General features: G+C 44.7%; 1 protein-coding gene and 1 long non-coding RNA gene across 2 annotated transcripts; both read left to right on the top strand.

Moving 5' to 3' along the window:
• Positions 1-2,860: 2,860 nt before the first annotated feature.
• On the top strand, positions 2,861-7,400 carry LOC142652464 (protein kinase C, brain isozyme-like). Its single transcript, XM_075828102.1, has 6 exons — positions 2,861-3,417; positions 4,535-4,641; positions 5,944-6,114; positions 6,297-6,388; positions 6,512-6,574; positions 7,229-7,400. Exons 1-6 carry the CDS (start codon positions 2,892-2,894, stop codon positions 7,398-7,400), a joined length of 1,131 nt encoding a protein of 376 aa, XP_075684217.1. The 5' UTR covers positions 2,861-2,891.
• Positions 7,401-13,715: 6,315 nt separating this feature from the next.
• On the top strand, positions 13,716-17,589 carry LOC142652453 (uncharacterized). Its single transcript, XR_012847861.1, has 3 exons — positions 13,716-13,940; positions 15,812-16,038; positions 17,139-17,589. It is a non-coding gene; the product is annotated as an uncharacterized LOC142652453 (long non-coding RNA).
• The last annotated feature ends 829 nt before the right edge of the window (positions 17,590-18,418 follow it).

The following is an 18,418-nucleotide window of genomic DNA, read 5'->3' as shown; positions in this document are numbered from 1 at the left end:
TTTGGGGTTGCTTTGGTGCTGGTAAAGTGGGAGATTTGTTCAAGGTAAAAGGGATTTTGAATAAGGAAGGTTATCACTCCATTTTGCAATGCCATGCCATACCCTGTGGACAGCGCTTGATTGGAGCCAATTTCATCCTACAACAGGACAATGACCCAAAGCACACCTCCAAATTATGCAAGAACTATTTAGGGAAGAAGCAGGCAGCTGGTATTCTATCTGTAATGGAGTGGCCAGTCACCAGATCTCAACCCCATAGAGCTGTTGTGGGAGCAGCTTGACCGTATAGTACGCAAGAAGTGCCCATCAAGCCAATCCAACTTGTGGGAGGGCCTTCTGGAAGCATGGGGTGAAATTTCTCCCGATTACCTCGGCAAATTAACAGCTAGAATGCCAAAGGTCTGCAATGCTGTAATTGCTGCAAATGGAGCATTCTTTGACGAAAGCAAAGTTTGAAGGAGAAAATTATTATTTCAAATAAAAATCATTATTTCTAACCTTGTAAATGTATTGACTATATTTTCTAGTCATTTTTCAACTCATTTGATAAATATAAGTGTGAGTTTTCATGGAAAACACAAAATTGTCTGGGTGACCCCAAACTTTTGAACGGTAGTGTATATTCCCACATAGTGGTTGAGGTGCAGTTACAAAAATCACATTAAGTACACATCAGAAAAAACGCATGTTTTTCCCACAACTTTATTAATTTTTTATATGTGGTTGAAAACACAATTGCATAGAAAGACGCACTAAATCTCTTCTGTTCACACTTGCGTCATGATTTCCATTTTTACAGGAGCCATGATCCTTCATGATCAGTTATGACGGATCCGTATTTTTTTTCCGTTGACTTATAATGGATCAGTTATGTTTCCATCAGGCATCGGTTTTAATTTACTAAATATAATACTGCAGAATGCTACGCTATTATGACCGTCAAAAAGCAACTCAAGCCTGAGGGAAAAAAATGAAGGCTCTGTTCACATCTGCATCAAGATTTTCCGTCAGAAGCAAAACAACAAAAAACCGAGGTAAATGGCTCAGTCAAATGAGGGAAGCCAACGGCGCCCGATGGAACCCATTGACTCACAGTGTACGTCGTTTTGGAGTCTTTGATGCAGATGTGAACAGAGCCTTATGTATTTAAACCCTTTTTCCCCTACGAACTACGCCCTAGGATTAATGCCGCTCTAAGGTAAATAATAAGAATAGGTTCACATGGCAAACGAAAAACAGCCGAGGGGAAAACAGCCTCTTATTTTCAGCCGTTTTTTATGCATCAAGCGTTTTTTGATGCGTTTTTTAGAGACAATGAGACATTGAGACAATGAAAAACGGCTCCAAAAACGGGGGCCGTTTTTTTATGCGCCATTTTACATATGGCCGCGTAAAAAAAGCCCCGTGGCAACGAAACTCCGTTTTTTTCCATTCAAGTCAATGGGAAAGTGTTTGGAGGCGTTCAGCTTCCATATTTTTCAATGGCTGAAAATAATCCGTGTGAACATACCCTAATAGTGATAATAATAGAATAGCATTACAGAAAATTATAAAATACTGCATAATACCAAAGTCCAAGACAAGAGCCTGAAGGATCAACACAACAGAATAAAAATCTTCATAAAACCTAAACAATAATGCATTTAGCCTTAATTTTCAATATACTGTAACACACCAGGACCGAAGAGATCATATGACCATTCAGCAATCTTAATAGTAGGAGCGAACATGAAAACAAAGTCGACATACTACATACTTATTATTATTATTAGTTTCCAATGATAAAGGGAAAGTTATCTTCATACAGAACAATTTCACAAAACATCAATAAGCAGAGAGAAACCTGATAGAAATAATTTTATGTACAGTATAAATGTGTCAAATAATGTAGATACAATTTATACAAAGTATATAAAATCAGGGAAAAAAGATAGGAGGGAACCTCCAGCTCACCTTAGGGCAATGAATGAGTTTAGTGCCCGTTGCGCCAGGATCCCCGTGTCGGCACACGTCGGTAGAGACACAAAAGACAGTAGGTATGATCCAGCGCAGGGAAAAATAAATCCAACTTCCAGGTAAGTTAAAATGGAAACTCGTTCCAATTTTATTGGTATGACATAAAAAACGCCAGGAGACTTGGCTCCTGCAGAGGAAAGGTGGATGAATGGAGAGAAGATAGGTGTGTGGAGCCTACGCGTTTCAGACGATCTCCTCGTCCTTAATCATGGCTGAAAAATGAGTCATTTTTCAGCCATGATTAAGGACGAGGAGATCGTCTGAAACGCGTAGGCTCCACACACCTATCTTCTCTCCATTCATCCACCTTTCCTCTGCAGGAGCCAAGTCTCCTGGCGTTTTTTATGTCATACCAATAAAATTGGAACGAGTTTCCATTTTAACTTACCTGGAAGTTGGATTTATTTTTCCCTGCGCTGGATCATACCTACTGTCTTTTGTATATAAAATCAGCTCAAAGGGGTTGTATGACATTACAGAAAACATGGCTGCTTTCTAAAAGAAACAGCGCCACCCCTGCCCATGGGTTGAGTCTGGTATTGCTGCTCCCCATTTACTGAATTAACAGCTAATGCAGGATTCCTATCAGTAGAATTCCCTGCAATCAACTGGTGTCTGAGGGACCAACCTAAAGGATTAGGGAGCAGGAAAACCGGGGTTTATACTGTATGATAAAATCAGGTCCTGCAAACAGGCAGCTCATCTGGTTGCTGATGATGGCATGTTCTTTTATGATGTCATGCGGAATCCAATGACTCCATGTTCCTTTATGACATCACGTTGCGGCTGGCTGAAGGGAGAAGGAAAGCAAAAATCCTTTGTGTTTCTTCACCGACTAGAGTGAGGAGGCGATTTTTTTGCTGTTCTTAGCGAACATGAGACATAACAAAAAAAGAAAGCGTGATAAACAAGAGGTGAGGAGTAGTAGGGAGAGTGAGGAAGAACACCCACCTCAGAAGAGAAAGGTTCTTGATACCATCTTAGAAAAGGAACCTATTGAGAATGAGGAGCCCCCCATGACATTAGCTGGGCTTCCAGTGGAGGCATCAGACTACATCAATAAGAAGGGGAAAAGGAGTAGGAAGAGGAATAACAGAAAGAGAGATCGGACCTCTTACAAGAAGGGAGGAGAGAAATATGAAAACTCAAATCCTAAAATTGACATCCTAAAGAGAACCCAAGACAGCGATGGGGAAAGTAACATCCTGAAGAGAAAGAGAGAGAAGGACCTGGAGAGGAGCCCAACATCTGCCAGCTACTGCCCTACAGGAAAGGGGTATAGATTGCTGCTCAAAACACCAGAAAAGCTCCTCACATCCGGGATCGACCATCTGTCTAATAGCAGGACTGCCAAGAGACAGAAAACTCTTCCTGAAAGTCAAAGGAGCAAATTGGAAACAGGTAGGAGCTGTCAGTAAATACATCAAAGTAGAAGTGATGACTTAATACTATGTTTCCAATTATTAGAAGCTTAGATGAGGGATGGGATGGTAACCAGACTTTAGCCAAATATTAAATAAGCCCTAAGGTTCAGTTCACACTGCATTTGTTTGCACCGATTTAGATAATGAATTGGCACCAAAAAAATATGGCCCAAATCTCCTTCCACTGATTTCAATGAGAGATAGAGGCTTTTTTTTTCTGGGCGTTCTGTCTCTGCTCGTGGAAAAAACAAAGTGTCATACTTTGTCTTGGAGCAATCTCTGCTTCTAAACCTCCATTGAAATCAATGGGAAACAGAAAAAAAATACACCATTCGTTTGGAATAGTTTTTGATCAAAATCGCCCCCCCCCCCCAAGTTTTTGCTATTTGCTAAATAAAAAAAAAACTTTAAAAAAAAATCATGACAAAAACTGTGTCCAAAAACGCGTGCATTTCAAGATCTGCGTCCCCAGATGGAAAATAACCCCTGTTCCACCCAAAACCTAAAAATGTTGGTGTAAGCGCAGTTATTCCCAATTCTGGGCTACACTCCCCTCCATGCTGCATTCATGAGGCCCCAGGAAGATGAGATATGGAAAGCTGTTTGCAAGGTCCTCACACTACAGAGATGTTTAGAAGTCACTTTGCCTTCGAGGTGATGTCTAGCTTCATCCTGATGTAAAACAAACATGTATAGTTGACTAAGGCTATGTTTAGAGGCAAATCCGACGTGGATTTCTAAAATCCGTGCAAGAATTTCATGGCTGATACTTGAATTTCTGTTGCGGATGTGCCAGCGGAATCACACACGGATAAGCACATTGTAAATCAATGGGGCTAATCCGCTGCTTTTATGTGCGGTATCCGCGCAAATAACGAGAATGCTGCAGATTTTAAAATCTGTAGCAAAGTCATTATTCTGCTTTCAATTTTTTTCCGCTGCATTTGAATGGAAAATAAAATTCCCCATTTCCTTGTTTGAATGCGGAATGTCAGCGGATGTGATGATGGGCATTCTGCGCGTAAATCTTTATCAGATTCTGAACGTGTGAACATGGCCTAAGAGTTTCTAACACTGATTTATTTTCTTTCAAGGAGAAAGTGAGACCCAACCATCGGATACCATAGATATAGTGGCAGCTCCTGTCAGTTTGTCAGATTTTACATTCTATAAGGTGCTTGGAATAGGTAGTTATGGAAAGGTAAGTGTTCACTTCACAATTCACCGATGATACAACAAAGCCCCATTCACACTAGTGCTCACACAGCTCATACTATGTTATTTATCCTCTATAAGCCGGCTACAAAGTAGCACAAAACTGCACATTTTCTGAAAAGTAATCCGCAGCGTAATACAGTAGCAGCAGAGTGGATGGCATTTGAACAAATCTTATCCACACGCTGCGTATATGATAACTAGAAAAAAACTCTCAGAAATTGACCTTCGGTGCGGTTTTTTAATCCGCAGTATGTCAATTGTATTTGTTTAATCGTTGCAATTTTTGTGGCGGAAAATCTGCGATTCCACCACAAAAATCTCAACTCAAAAAGAATAAAATCTTATACTTACCCAGAATTCTGTGCTCCTTTGTCCAGGTCGGTTTTCTGGGACGACGTTTCATCCCATATGAACTGACCGCTAAAGCCAGTCACAGGCTGCAGCGGTCACATGGAATGAAACGTCATCCCTGGAGGCCGGGCTGTAGGACGACAGAGGGACACGTCGTCACATGGCTACGGGTAAGTATAAAACGTTCTTATTTTTCTTTTTTCTTATGTGCAGTTTTCCGCAGTGGACATTTCAGCTGAAAAACGTCACCACAATTTGGTGCGGTTTTTCGGCCGGAGTTCCCTGTGGCAAACAGGGCAGATACGCTGTGTGCTTTTACGCAGCGTATTCACACAGTGTGGTTTTGCCCCCTGCAAAAACGCATGTGGTTTTTTTACGTGATTTGCTGTGTCCTTACAATTAGCCGGAAAACGTCATCAAATACGCATGCGCTTTTGCAGTGCGGTTTTCTGCCATACAGAAAAATGTCAAAACCACATCGTATTAATACACTCTAATGTCCAAGATTAGAAAAACAAGGCTGCTTTCTTCAAAAAACAGCACCACACCCATGCATAGGTTATGTCTGGTATTGCTACGCAGATCCATTGAAGTGAATGGGGCAGAGCTGCAATACCACACACACAACCTGTAGACAGATGTGGTGCTGTTTTTGGAAGAAAGAAGCCATGTTTTTTTTTTTATATCTTGCATAAACCCTTTAAGACAGAATTCAAAACTGGGGTGATACATTCTGCACTACAATAACGTGCACTATTTTATGGTAGTGTGAACAAGGTCAAACAATATGGACTATTGAAGAGCAAATGTGGGTAGAAGAGAGGTATTATGGGAGCTATGAGGGTGAATATCCCCAACCCATACTTCTGCCTTCTTCTCGTTTAGGTTCTGTGTTAGAGAAACGCAATGTCCTAGACATAACTCTCTTTTTCAGGTAATGCTGGCTTCACATCCGTCCAGCAGGCAACAGCTTGCCGTGAAAATTGTGAAGAAAAGGCTATTACTAGAGGACTCCAGAGAATCCGTCCTCATAGAGCGTCAGGCCCTGGAGATCACTGAACACAGCCGGCTCTTCACCCATGCCTTTGCGACTTTCCAAACTGAGGTAGGAGTCTTCCTCTTTTCACCATAGACCTCCACATCCGGCATATCAGGATTCAATTTTAAATAGATTCCTCCTAGTCGGCTTGTGATGAGCTGTTTTTCTAGATTTGCCCATTTAATAGGCTGCCAGAACGGGTAGCGTTGGCATCATGCCCTGTATTTACATTTCTGTCTTTTCTACAGGATTATGTGTTTTTTGCCATGGAGTATATCACTGGAGGAGAACTCCGTGATTTCATCAGTCGGAGAGCTCCTTGTGACATCGCCACCACCAGGTAATGTGCATTGTGGGTCATTTATTCATCATTTCTCCCACTGTACAGCAGACGTTTGATTTTTAGCTTTTATAAACTTTGCTGTTTAATGATGATGATAAATGTTTTCTTCTTTCTCTTTAGATTTATTTCGGCTGAAATTATCTGCGGTTTGCGGTATCTGCACTCAAGGGGCGTTATACACAGGTATTTAAATAACACAATAATATGAGAAGGATAATCAGTGTTATAATAGCTGCTGTTATCTGAAAGGGGTGAGGGTATGTGCACACACACTAATTACGTCCGTAATTGACTGACGTAATTCGGCCGCAAGTCCCGGACCGAACACAGTGCAGGGAGCCGGGCTCCTAGCATCATAGTTATGTACGATGCTAGGAGTCCCTGCCTCGCTGCAGGACAACTATCCCGTACTGTAATCATGTTTTCAGTACGGGACAGTTGTCCTGCAGCGAGGCAGGGACTCCTAGCATCGTACATAAGTATGCTGCTAGGAGCCCGGCTCCCTGCACTGTGTTCGGTCCGGGACTTGCGGCCGAATTACGTCAGTCAATTACGGACGTAATTAGTGTGTGTGCACATACCCTTACACTTGCGGCTCTTGCACACAGCCATATAACGGCTCGCTTTGTACGGAACCATAATAGGGCTTTTACTGTACCTCCATATACTTTCAGTTTTATACAGAGGTATGGCCTGCTCCATCAAACTCTGTACAAACAGCAGGACAAGGGAGAATTGCGTCTAGGGGAGAATATATCTGTACACTGAGAAGGACACTCTGTGCAGTGATCCTTCCATGACTCTGCCACTTGCCAAATTCCCCCTTTATCTTTGCAGAGATCTAAAACCGGAAAATATACTCATGGACAGCGCCGGTCACGTTAAGATCGCCGATTTTGGCCTGGCAGCAATAAACATCTTTGGCTCAAAAAAGATGACCGAGCATGCAGGGACTATAGGCTACATGGCTCCAGAGGTGAGAAATGGACGTCTCATTTTATCAGTATAGTGTTTACAACACATCCAGTTTATTCCCAACTTAATCCCTTCTCCCTGATGGTTCTACAGGTTCTACTTATGAAGCCTTACAACGCCAACGTGGACTTCTTCTCCTTTGGAGTCATTTTGTTTGAAATGGCTGTTGGACAATTTCCATTTTATGAGGGAAACAACCCTGCTAGGATCCTGCGTTCTATCCGCTGTCCCCGTTACCCTGAGAACCTGCATCCTCCTATAAGGAACATCCTAGAGGGGGTGAGTATACACACTCTTACAGGTCACAGAGAGCTGATATAATAGAATTTCACGGCAAAATAGTTAAAATCATGTGGCCAGGTATATAATGATATTTCTGTAAGGCTCTGTTCATACTTGCGTTGTAGTTACCATGTATAACGCATAGCCAGTACCGTCACACAATGCATACCTACCACCAGTGCCCGATGTACCCCATTGTAAGTCAATGTAATCAGGCGCCGGTAATATCCATCATAAAATCTGTTGCTTTGATGGAAGGAATAGGGCCACATGCAGCGATATAATTCCCGTCTAATATAGAGAGATACAGACAGATAGATGATAATATAAAATATTGTCTGGATTACCTGATTAGTGTTTATCAATCGATTGCAATTTCCTGTTATTTTTTTACAGCTCTTCTGTAATTCATCTAAGCAGCGTCAGGGGCTTTGTGACACCATAAGGCAACATCAATTCTTTGCAGAAATCAACTGGCCAGAACTAGAGGCAGGAAAAGCGTGCCCTCCATTTGAAATAGAAACAGTGAGTATATAGGCAAGACAAGAAATTCTCCAGGCCAAACTTTTAAGCCGTCACATAGGGTTTGTATGTGTCCAGGGCCGCCATCAGGAATTTCAGGGCCCCCTACAGCTACATTTTCTGGGCCCCCCTACCGTGGCACCGCCTGTTAACGGTACTCCGTCCAGTACTATATCATGGTACCCAGGGCCGCCATCAGGGGGGGTATTAGGGGTACTGATGTGAGAGGCCCGGCCAAACCTAATTGAAAGGGGGGCCCGGCAAACTGCCGCGACTTGCCTTTGGTAGAAAAAAAACAGGCCCCTGCAATGGGGCCCGTTTTTTTCACCAAAAGAATGTCATGAGCTGCGGGCCCCCCTTTCAATTAGGTTTGGCCGGGCTTCTCACATCAGTACCCCTAATACCCCCCCTGATGGCGGCCCTGGGTAGCATGGGGGTCGTCATGGGGGCCGTCAAACACCGCCGCCCGTGCGACCGATCACGCAAACTCCCGCGCATGCGCACCGGCGACCGCCTGGAAGCGCGCACCGAATTTTGAGGCAGATTTTGACCTGCCCACACTATCTTGCCGCGTTTTTTGCCTGCGGCGATTGAGGACAGCAGACAGAAAACGCAGCGAAAAATGCATTTTCTGCCTCCCATTGATTTAGATGGGAGGTCAGAGGCAGAACCGCGGCAAGAAAGGATGTGCTGCTTTTTCTTTTTTCCGCGACTGGCTCCCATTGATTTCAGATTACATCAATGGGAGGCGGTTTTGGAAGTTTTTTGGTGCTGATTCTGACGCAGTGTCCGAGTCAATATCAAGGCCCAAAAACGTTGAACTGGGCCTTATTGTTAGGGCTTATTCAGACGAACGTGTAATACGTCCGTGAAACGTGTGTGATTTTCACGCGCCTTGCACGGACCTATGTTACTCTATGGTGCCGTGCAGACTGTCAGTGATTTTCACGCAGCGCGAGTCCGTGTGTCCGCTGCGTAAAACTCACGACATGTCCGATATTTGTGCATTGTTCGCGCATCACGCACCCATTGAAGTCAATGGGTGCGTGAAAATCACGCCCAGCACTTCCGCAGCAGTATAGACTATGAATGAAAACAGAAATGCACCACGTGCTACAAACATACAAACAGAGTGTCATAATGATGGCGGCTGCGCGAAAATCACGCAGCCGCGCATCATACGCTGCTGACACACGGAGCTGTTATGGACCTTTTGCAAGCGCAAAACGCCACGTTTTTGCGCGCGCAAAAAGCACACGCTCGTGTAAATCCGGCCTTAGGGTAGGAACACACTAGGCATGAACACTGCGGATTTTATGCAACACATTTTATTGTGGATAATCCGTAGCGTATCACAGTCACAGCAGAGGGGGTCAGATATGAACAAATCTCATCCACACGCTGCAAAAATAATGGACCTGCCGTGTGGCTTTTTAAGCCGCAGCATGTCAATGTATTCTGTGGAATCGCCGCTCCTCTGTTGCGGAAATGCTGCGGTTCTGCCGCAAAAATCACAAATGAGAAAAAAAAAAAAAGCCACTTTTTTAAATTTATAAAAAAGTTTAGACTTGCCCCGGCCGTAGTCCTGGTGACGCGATCCTCTATTGTTAGCGCAGCCCCGCCTCCTGTCATGACGTTTCATCCCATGTGACTGCTGCAGCGGTCACATGGTCTACAGCGTCATCCCAGGAGGCGGGGCTACGTTCAGAAGAGAGAGATGCGTCACCAGGACTACGGCCGGGGTAAGTCTAAACTTTTTTTTCCCTGCAGGATTCCCGCAGCGGACACGCCTCACCAAACCTGCGCCACTATTTGGTGCGGTTTTGCTGGCGGAATTCCCTGCGGCTCCCGGGATAAGCTGTGTAGTTTTACTCAGCATATCCGCCTAGTGTGTCCCTTATGATGTCGCTCCTGGAGCTGCTGCCGCTCTCTAAATAGGCAGTTGGTCCAGTAGAATTTGGAATTATTTTTTTTTGTGAACCAGCTTAAAGAGGCTCTGTCACCAGATTTTGCAACCCCTATCTGCTATTGCAGCAGATAGGCGCTGCAATGTAGATTACAGTAACGTTTTTATTTTTAAAAAACGAGCATTTTTGGCCAAGTTATGACCATTTTTGTAGTTATGCAAATGAGGCTTGCAAAAGTCCAAGTGGGTGTGTTTAAAAGTACAAGTCCAAGTGGGCGTGTATTATGTGCGTACATCGGGGCGTTTTTAATACTTGTACTAGCTGGGCGCTGTGAAGAGAAGTAACATCCTCTTCTCTTCAGAACGCCCAGCTTCTGACAGTGCAGACCTGTGACGTCACTCACAGGTCCTGCATCGTGACGGCCACATCGGCACCAGAGGCTACAGCTGATTCTGCAGCAGCATCAGCGTTTGCAGGTAAGATCGACTTACCTGCAAACGCTGATGCTGCTGCAGAATCAGCTGTAGCCTCTGGTGCCGATGTGGCCGTCACGATGCAGGACCTGTGAGTGACGTCACAGATCTGCACTGTCACAAGCTGGGCGTTCTGAAGAGAAGAGGATGTTACTTCTCATCAGAGCGCCCAGCTAGTGAAAGTATTAAAAACGCCCCGATGTACGCACACAATACACACCCACTTGGACTTGTACTTTTAAACACACCCACTTGGACTTTTGCAAGCCTCATTTGCATAACTACAAAAATGGTCATAACTTGGCCAAAAATGCTCGTTTTTTTAAAATAAAAACGTTACTGTAATCTACATTGCAGCGCCTATCTGCTGCAATAGCAGATAGGGGTTGCAAAATCTGGTGACAGAGCCTCTTTAAAAAAATACAAAACTTTTGTGTTAGGGCCTGTTCACATCACTGTTCGCTTCCGTTCCGGGGTTCCATCTGAGGTTTCTGTCGGCTGAACCCCGCAACGGAAAGTAAAAGTGATAGCACAGCTTCCGTTTCCATCACCATTAGCGCAGTCGACTGCGCTATTAATTCCGTCCGAAAACCAGCCGGAATGGTGACGAACGGAAACCATTAGCGATGTTTCCGTCACCATTGAGATCAATGGTGACGGAAACGGAAGCTGTGCTGTCACTTTCACTTTCCGTTGCGGGGTTCACCCGACAGAAACCTCAGACGGAACCCCGGAGCGGTGGTTCGTCACCATTCCGGCTGGTTTTCGGACGGAATTAATAGCGCAGTCGACTGCGCTAATGGTGATGGAAACGGAAGCTGTGCTGTCACTTTCACTTTCCGTTGCGGGGTTCACCCGACAGAAACCTCAGACGGAACCCCGGAGCGGAAGCGAACAGTGATGTGAACAGGCCCTAACACAAAAGTTTTGTATTTTTTTAAGCTGGTTCACAAAAAAAAATAATTCCAAATTCTACTGGACCAACTGCCTATTTAGAGAGCGGCAGCAGCTCCAGGAGCGACATCATAAGGGACACACTAGGCGGATATGCTGAGTAAAACTACACAGCTTATCCCGGGAGCCGCAGGGAATTCCGACAGCAAAACCGCACCAAATAGTGGCGCAGGTTTGGTGAGGCGTGTCCGCTGCGGGAATCCTGCAGGGAAAAAAAAGTTTAGACTTGCCCCGGCCGTAGTCCTGGTGACGCATCTCTCTCTTCTGAACGTAGCCCCGCCTCCTGGGATGACGCTGTAGACCATGTGACCGCTGCAGCAGTCACATGGGATGAAACGTCATGACAGGAGGCCGGGCTGCGCTAAGAATAGAGGATCGCGTCGCCAGGACTACGGCCGGGGCAAGTCTAAACTTTATCAATTTAAAAAAGTACCTTTTTTTTCTTCTCTTGTGTGATTTTTGCGGCAGAACCGCAGCATTTCCGCAACAGAGCAGCGGCGATTCCACAGAATACATTGACATGCGACTTAAAAAGCCAAAGCCACACGGCAGGTCCATTATTTTTGCAGCGTGTGGATGAGATTTGTTCATATCTGACCCACTCTGCTGCGACTGTGATACGCTACGGATTATCCACAATAAAATGTGTTGCATAAAATCCGCAGTGTTCATGCCTAGTGTGTTCCTACCCTAAGGCCGGATTTACACAAGCGTGTGCTTTTTGCACGCGCAAAAAACGTGGCGTTTTGCGCATGCAAAAGGTCCATAACAGCTCCGTGTGTCAGCAGCGTATGATGCGTGGCTGCGTGATTTTCCCGCAGCCGCCATCATTATGACACTCTGTTTGTATGTTTGTAGCACGTGGTGCTTTTCTAATTTCATTCATAGTTTATACGGCTGCGGAAGTGCTGGGCGTGATTTTCACGCACCCATTGACTTCAATGGGTGCGTGATGCGCCAACCACGCACAAATATAGGACATGTCGTGAGTTTTACGCAGCGGACACACGGACTCACGCTGCGTGAAAATCACTGACAGTCTGCACGACCCCATAGAGTAACATAGGTCCGTGCGAGGCGCGTGAAAATCACTGACAGTCTGCACGGATGTATTACACGTTCGTCTGAATAAGCCCTAACAATAAGGCCCAGTTCACAGAGTTTTTGGGCCTTGATATTGACTCGGACACTGCGTCAGAATCAGCACCAAAAAACTTCCAAAACCGCCTCCCATTGATTTAATCTGAAATCAATGGGAGCCAGTCGCGGAAAAAAGAAAAAGCAGCACGTCCTTTCTTGCCGCGGTTCTGCCTCTGACCTCCCATCGAAATCAATGGGAGGCAGAAAATGCATTTTTCGCTGCGTTTTTTGTCTGCTGTCCTCAATCGGCGCGAGCAAAAAACGCGGCAAGATAGTGTGGGCAGGGCAAAATCTGCCTCAAAATTCTTTAAGGAATTTTGAGGCAGATTTTTTTTTGCCTGCAAAATACTGTGTGAACAGGGCCATACATAAACAGCACTTTGAGATAATTTACTCACTGTCAGAAGAGCTGCTCCCACTCCAGTCCTCTTCCGGCGATGTCTTCCAGGGGAGGTCTTCGGTCCAGACGTCCAGTCCTTCACCTCCAGCCAGGCTCCAGGTATGTTTTGTCCATGTGTGTCCGCGGCTGCGCGCGCTTCGTTCGCGGGTGCGCGCGCGGCCGGTCGCGGGTGCGCGCGCTTCGTTTGCGGGTGCGCGCGCGGTCGATCGCGGGTGCGCACGCGGGCGGTCTCCAGTGCGGGCGTTCGTGGATGTGCGCTCGCGAGTGCGCACGCGCGGCAGTTTCATTGTGCGCGCGATCGGGTGCGCGCGCGGGCGGACGGTTTGACGGCCCCCCATGACGAGGGGAGGGGGCCCGCAGCAGCAGCAGCAGCAGCAGCTCACGACATTCTTTTGGTGAAAAAAACGGGCCCCATTGCAGGGGCCCGTTTTTTCCTACCAAAAGAATGTCGAGGCAGTTGCCGGGCCCCCCTTTCAATTAGTTTTGGCCGGGCCCCTCACACCACTACCCCTAATACCCCCCTGATGGCGGCCCTGTATGTGTCCACTCAATGTCATAGAGAGGACGCAAAAGCTATGATTGTGCACAGATACGAACTACACTTCATACAATCAAAGCAGGTCCACTGTACATGATACAACTTATTTATATATCTTCTCTCCTAGACTCCAGTTGTGGAATATGATGAGACAACTCCACTAGATACCCTGCTGTCTGCTGAGGAAGCACAGAAACCCCCAATACCACCGGAGGACAAACAGCTATTCTGTGGCTTCTCCTACATAAGCCACAAGTGGAGATGACCGCAGAAGCAGCAATAAGTACCAGGCCGGGTCATGTCATCTCTTCCCAGTCTACAGGACAACTTTGCAACATTTTATCCACCCACAAAAAAGGTGAGTTCATCTAACTGAGCTACTGAGTAATGACCCCAGCCTTTCCCACACATCAAATCCCTAAAAACTGACTTGTAACTGGTTTACACAATTAAGGTTATGTTCACACTTGCATTCAGGGTTTCCGTTGTTCTGCCCTGTCATAGGAGCAAAACAACTAAATAAAACGGGTGTGCCGTAACTGCCGCAGGATGGACCCCACAGAATCCATTGACTTTAATGGGTTCCGTCAAGTTAATGGGTTCTGTTACGGTGTCCGTTCATTTTTCTACCAGAAAAAAACAGCGCAGCATGCTGATGCAGATGTGAACAGAGCCTAATTTACAAATACTTCTCTCTGGGCGAGGTCCTGGAGACAGGAATTGCGTGCTGTCCATTTGAAATAGAACCAGTTTGTTTAAGGGCAAGACAAGAATCTCCTAGCCAAAATTTCAAGCTCTCACTTAGGGTTTTTATGTGTCCACACAATGTCAGAGTGAGCACACAAGTTATGATCATACATAGATACTAACTATACTTAGGTCAGGATCACACACACACAGTTTCGATGCAGTTTTTGGTGCCTTTTATTGCTCAGTTTTTCTAGCCAAGGCCAGAAGTGGATCCGAAAGGAAGGAAAGATATAAAGAAAAAACTGATGCATTTCCTTTCTTTTGTGCCCACTTTTGTGTTTGGCTCAAAAAACCAAGCCAAAAACTAACAAAACTGTGTGTGTGATCCTAGATTTTTTTGGAACAAAATCCACATTTTTTTGCAGCCAGATGTCAGCTGAAAGTCAATAGTGAAATATTAAACGCTCTAAAACTTGCATTACTTTTTTAGGTGCCTTTTTTCTCTTTTTTTTTACCTCAGTGGCATTTTTTGCAAATTGCAGCAAGGGGTTGGTTTGGCATTTTTTTTCATGCAATTAGTTGCGTTTTCCACTCATAGAACATAGGGGTACTTTTCCTCATATGCGTCATTGTATGTAGCGTTTTTTATGTCTTTTGGGGGTTTTTTTCAGAATAAAGGTATGTGCACACACATTTTTTGCGGCCGTTTTTGGAGCTGTTTTTCTATAGAGTCAATGAAAAACGGCTCCCAAAACGGCTCAAGAAGTGACATGCACTTTTTTTTCGCAAGCGTATTTTTACACGCCGTTTTCCGAAAATGAGGTGTAAAAAAATGCCCCCTCAGAACACAATGCCGTCTTTCCCATTGAAATCAATGGGCAGATGTTTGTAGGCGTTCTGTTTCTGTTTTTTCAGGTATTTTTTAAGGCGTAAACGCTCCGAAATACACCTGAAAACACTCCGTGTGCACATACCCTAAATCGTGTTGCAAAGAGGACTTTTTTAATCACATGGTTTGCAATAAGAGTTCTTGGATGCTTTTTTTTTTTTTTGCCCCATAAAATGGCCAGACAAAGTGTGTGTGAAGGAAGCCTTAAAGGCATTGTCCAGTCATAATAAATTAATAGCCTATCCTGCGAGGGCTGCTTCCCCTTCATTACAGTTGCTGCTCGTACTGTGAATTGCCGAGACTTGTAGCGAGAGTTCAGACTTGTAGCAAAAGTATTACAGCCTTGTCCCATTCACTTGAATGAGAGCAGGCTGTAGTACTGTGAATCGCCACTACAAGAGTGACGGCGATCCACAGTACGAACAGATAAAGATAGAAGGGAAATCAGCGATAGTACGAGCACCACGGTTGCTTATAAACAGCTGATCACCGGGTCTGCTGGTATTTTAACCCACACCGACCAGATATTGACAGCCTATACTGAGGAAAGGCCATTAATTCCTTGTGATTGGACAAACCCTTTAAGACATTCCAGGCAGTGATAGGTCCACTGTACATGATACATCTTATTTATGCATCTTCTCTCCTAGACTCCAGTTGTGGATTATACTGAGACAATTCCACTAGATGCCCTGCTGTCTGCTGAGGAATCATAGAAACCCCTAATACCACCGGGGGTCGAACAGCTATTCTGTGGCTTCTCCTACATAAGCCACAAGTGGAGATGACCGCAGGAGCAGCAATAAGTACCAGGCCGGGTCATCTGTTCCCGTTCTACAAAACAACATTACACCATCTTATCCATCCACACAAAAAGGTGAGTTCATCGGAGCTGCTGATTATTGACCCTAGCCATTCCCACACAGGAAATCCCCAAAATCTGACCTGTTAGGATGGATTCACACATCGCGTATTTGTTGCAGATGTTGATGCAGATTTTTGAGCAAAAGCTAGAAGAGAATCGAGGAGGAAGTAGAAGTAGAAGCTCTTCCTTTATATTTCCCATTGCTTTTAAAACCACTTCTGGGTGAATCCAGTCTGAGACCACTCCCACACGGCAGTATTTAGGGTCAGTATTTGTATAAGTATTTGGTAGCCAAAATCAGGATTAAAACATAAACAGAGAAAAATATAATGTAAAGGTTTTTTTTTTACCGCTTTCCGTATTTTGGACCCACTCCTGGTTTTGGTTTACAAATACTGATGCAAAATACTGACCAAAATACTGCTGTGTGAAAGGGGCCTTATTTGTTTACAGAATTAATTATCAAAGACTTATCTTTCGGTGAGATCCTGCTAGAGTCATATCCACCATCCAATCCTCTTTACCTTGACTGAGAAGAGAACATGGGAGAAATAAGGGTGCAGTCACACAAAGCAGATTTTGTTGAAGACATTTTCTGCAATTGAAAATCAGTTCCATTTACCTGAATGGAACTTGCAGAAATCCATGCACCTGCTGCAGAAACAACCACATTTAGTTGAATGGAACTGATTTTCAGTTGCAGAAATTTCTGCAACAAAATCTGTGGCGTGTTATTCCATCCTAGGGACGGGTTCACACGTAGCATAAACACTGCAGAATTTCCTCAACAGATTTCATTGCGATGCTTTCTTCTGTTCAGGCCAGCCTCCTGGGATGATGTTTCATCCCATGTGACTGCTACAGCCAATCACAGGCTGCAGCGGTCACATTGGTTGCAGCGTCAGGACGCGTCGCTATGACATGGGATAAGTATAAGCTTCTTTTTTTTTTTTAACCAATGCATTGAGCACGGGAGATTCCAATTGAAAACCGCACCACAATTTGGTTCAGGAAAGGATGCGCTGTGCACTTTTATGCAGCTTATCTGCCCTGTATGAACATAGTCTTACACTGCTGGTTCATGACAAAACTTTTCTGCTTGTATTTTGTAGAGCGGAGAAATACCACCAAGACGTCTGAAGAGATTAGTGTGGCTGTTGAGAGAGTCCCTTTCCCGGAAGTGACGTGGTAGCACACAACCCACAAAATAATAAACCAAAATAAACACACAACACTGATTTTTTGGATAATAATGGCCACGATGTTTATTAAGGGTAACCAAATAAAGAATAATTAAAATATATAAATAACCATAAATTAAAATCACCAATAAAATTCCAGATTTTAATTAATAAAAGACCAAGTCCGCCCCTCTAATAAACAGACGACTGCTTGACCACGAAGAAACACGGTCTGACAGCTGACCTTTGTCCAATCAGCTGCTCTCCAGGAAACATCTGCCTGGAGATAGAAACCTCTGGAACCTGCTCGTACAACCTGTACAGCTTACATAGGGGTCGCTAATAAGGTAAGTACCATTCTAATACATATGGAAAAAAGGGAAAGGGGAAGAGAAATACACAACACCATATAAAATAACTGTCATTAACACATATTTTTGTGGTTCGTGTGACCATGTGTCCCCCAAGCTCATAGCTTAGGGGGCCCCTGACATTCTATTTAATTTGTCTATCAGTGTGTCAGATGACACATATATTTTTATTTGTGTTTACCAGCAGCAATTTACAGGTCATATGCATCTTATATGTTATAGGGACAGCGTTTTAGTTTACAGCTTGGAATGCCCCTTTCCCCCTAATGCGCGTGCGTATTTTTAGTATGGAACTACATCATTATTTCATCCTCTCTGCACACGTGTGGCACAGGGAAACCATTCATTTATAAAATCACGGAAGGAGTTCCCTGTTATCCATGCGTAGATGGCTGTTTCAAGGAGATCTCCAAGTACTAATGTTGGGGATGTAGATCCGCATTGACCATGCGCAGAAATGCCGGCAAAATTAATGGCAATAGCTGTATAATGCTGGCCGTATAATGCTACATGTGGTACCAGTGGGGCTGCCAAATGACCAAGGGGTTGCCAGGTGCTCAAGGAGTTACCAGATGGGGGTTGCCAGACGCACCAGGGGTTGTCGGTTCGAGCCTAGTATGCTTCTTATGGCACGACTGGTGCTAATAAACGACCGAGGTGTTGCCAGACACCCAATGGATTTAACAGTACAAGCCTAGTGTGCTTCTTGAGGCATCACTAAGGCTGCCAAACAACTGACAGGTTGCCAGGTGCCCAAGGGGTCACCAGATGCACCAGGCGTTGCCGGTGCAAACCTTGTGTGCTTCTTGTGGCACCACTCGGGCTGCCAAACGACCGAGG

This window comes from Rhinoderma darwinii, chromosome 5, assembly GCF_050947455.1.
Source record: "Rhinoderma darwinii isolate aRhiDar2 chromosome 5, aRhiDar2.hap1, whole genome shotgun sequence".
Lineage (NCBI taxonomy): Eukaryota > Metazoa > Chordata > Amphibia > Anura > Rhinodermatidae > Rhinoderma > Rhinoderma darwinii.
Note: the sequence above shows the minus strand (reverse complement) of the source record. Positions and strands in the feature narration are given on the sequence as shown.

What these genes read in the sequence shown, in the direction of transcription:
- LOC142652464 (XM_075828102.1), top strand. Translation starts at nt 2,892, where the DNA reads ATGAGACATAACAAAAAAAGAAAGCGTGATAAACAAGAGGTGAGGAGT. An exon ending in TGTGACATCGCCACCACCAG is followed by an intron (nt 6,389 to 6,511) that starts GTAATGTGCATT and finishes CTTTCTCTTTAG; the next exon opens with ATTTATTTCGGCTGAAATTA. An exon ending in TCAAGGGGCGTTATACACAG is followed by an intron (nt 6,575 to 7,228) that starts GTATTTAAATAA and finishes TTATCTTTGCAG; the next exon opens with AGATCTAAAACCGGAAAATA.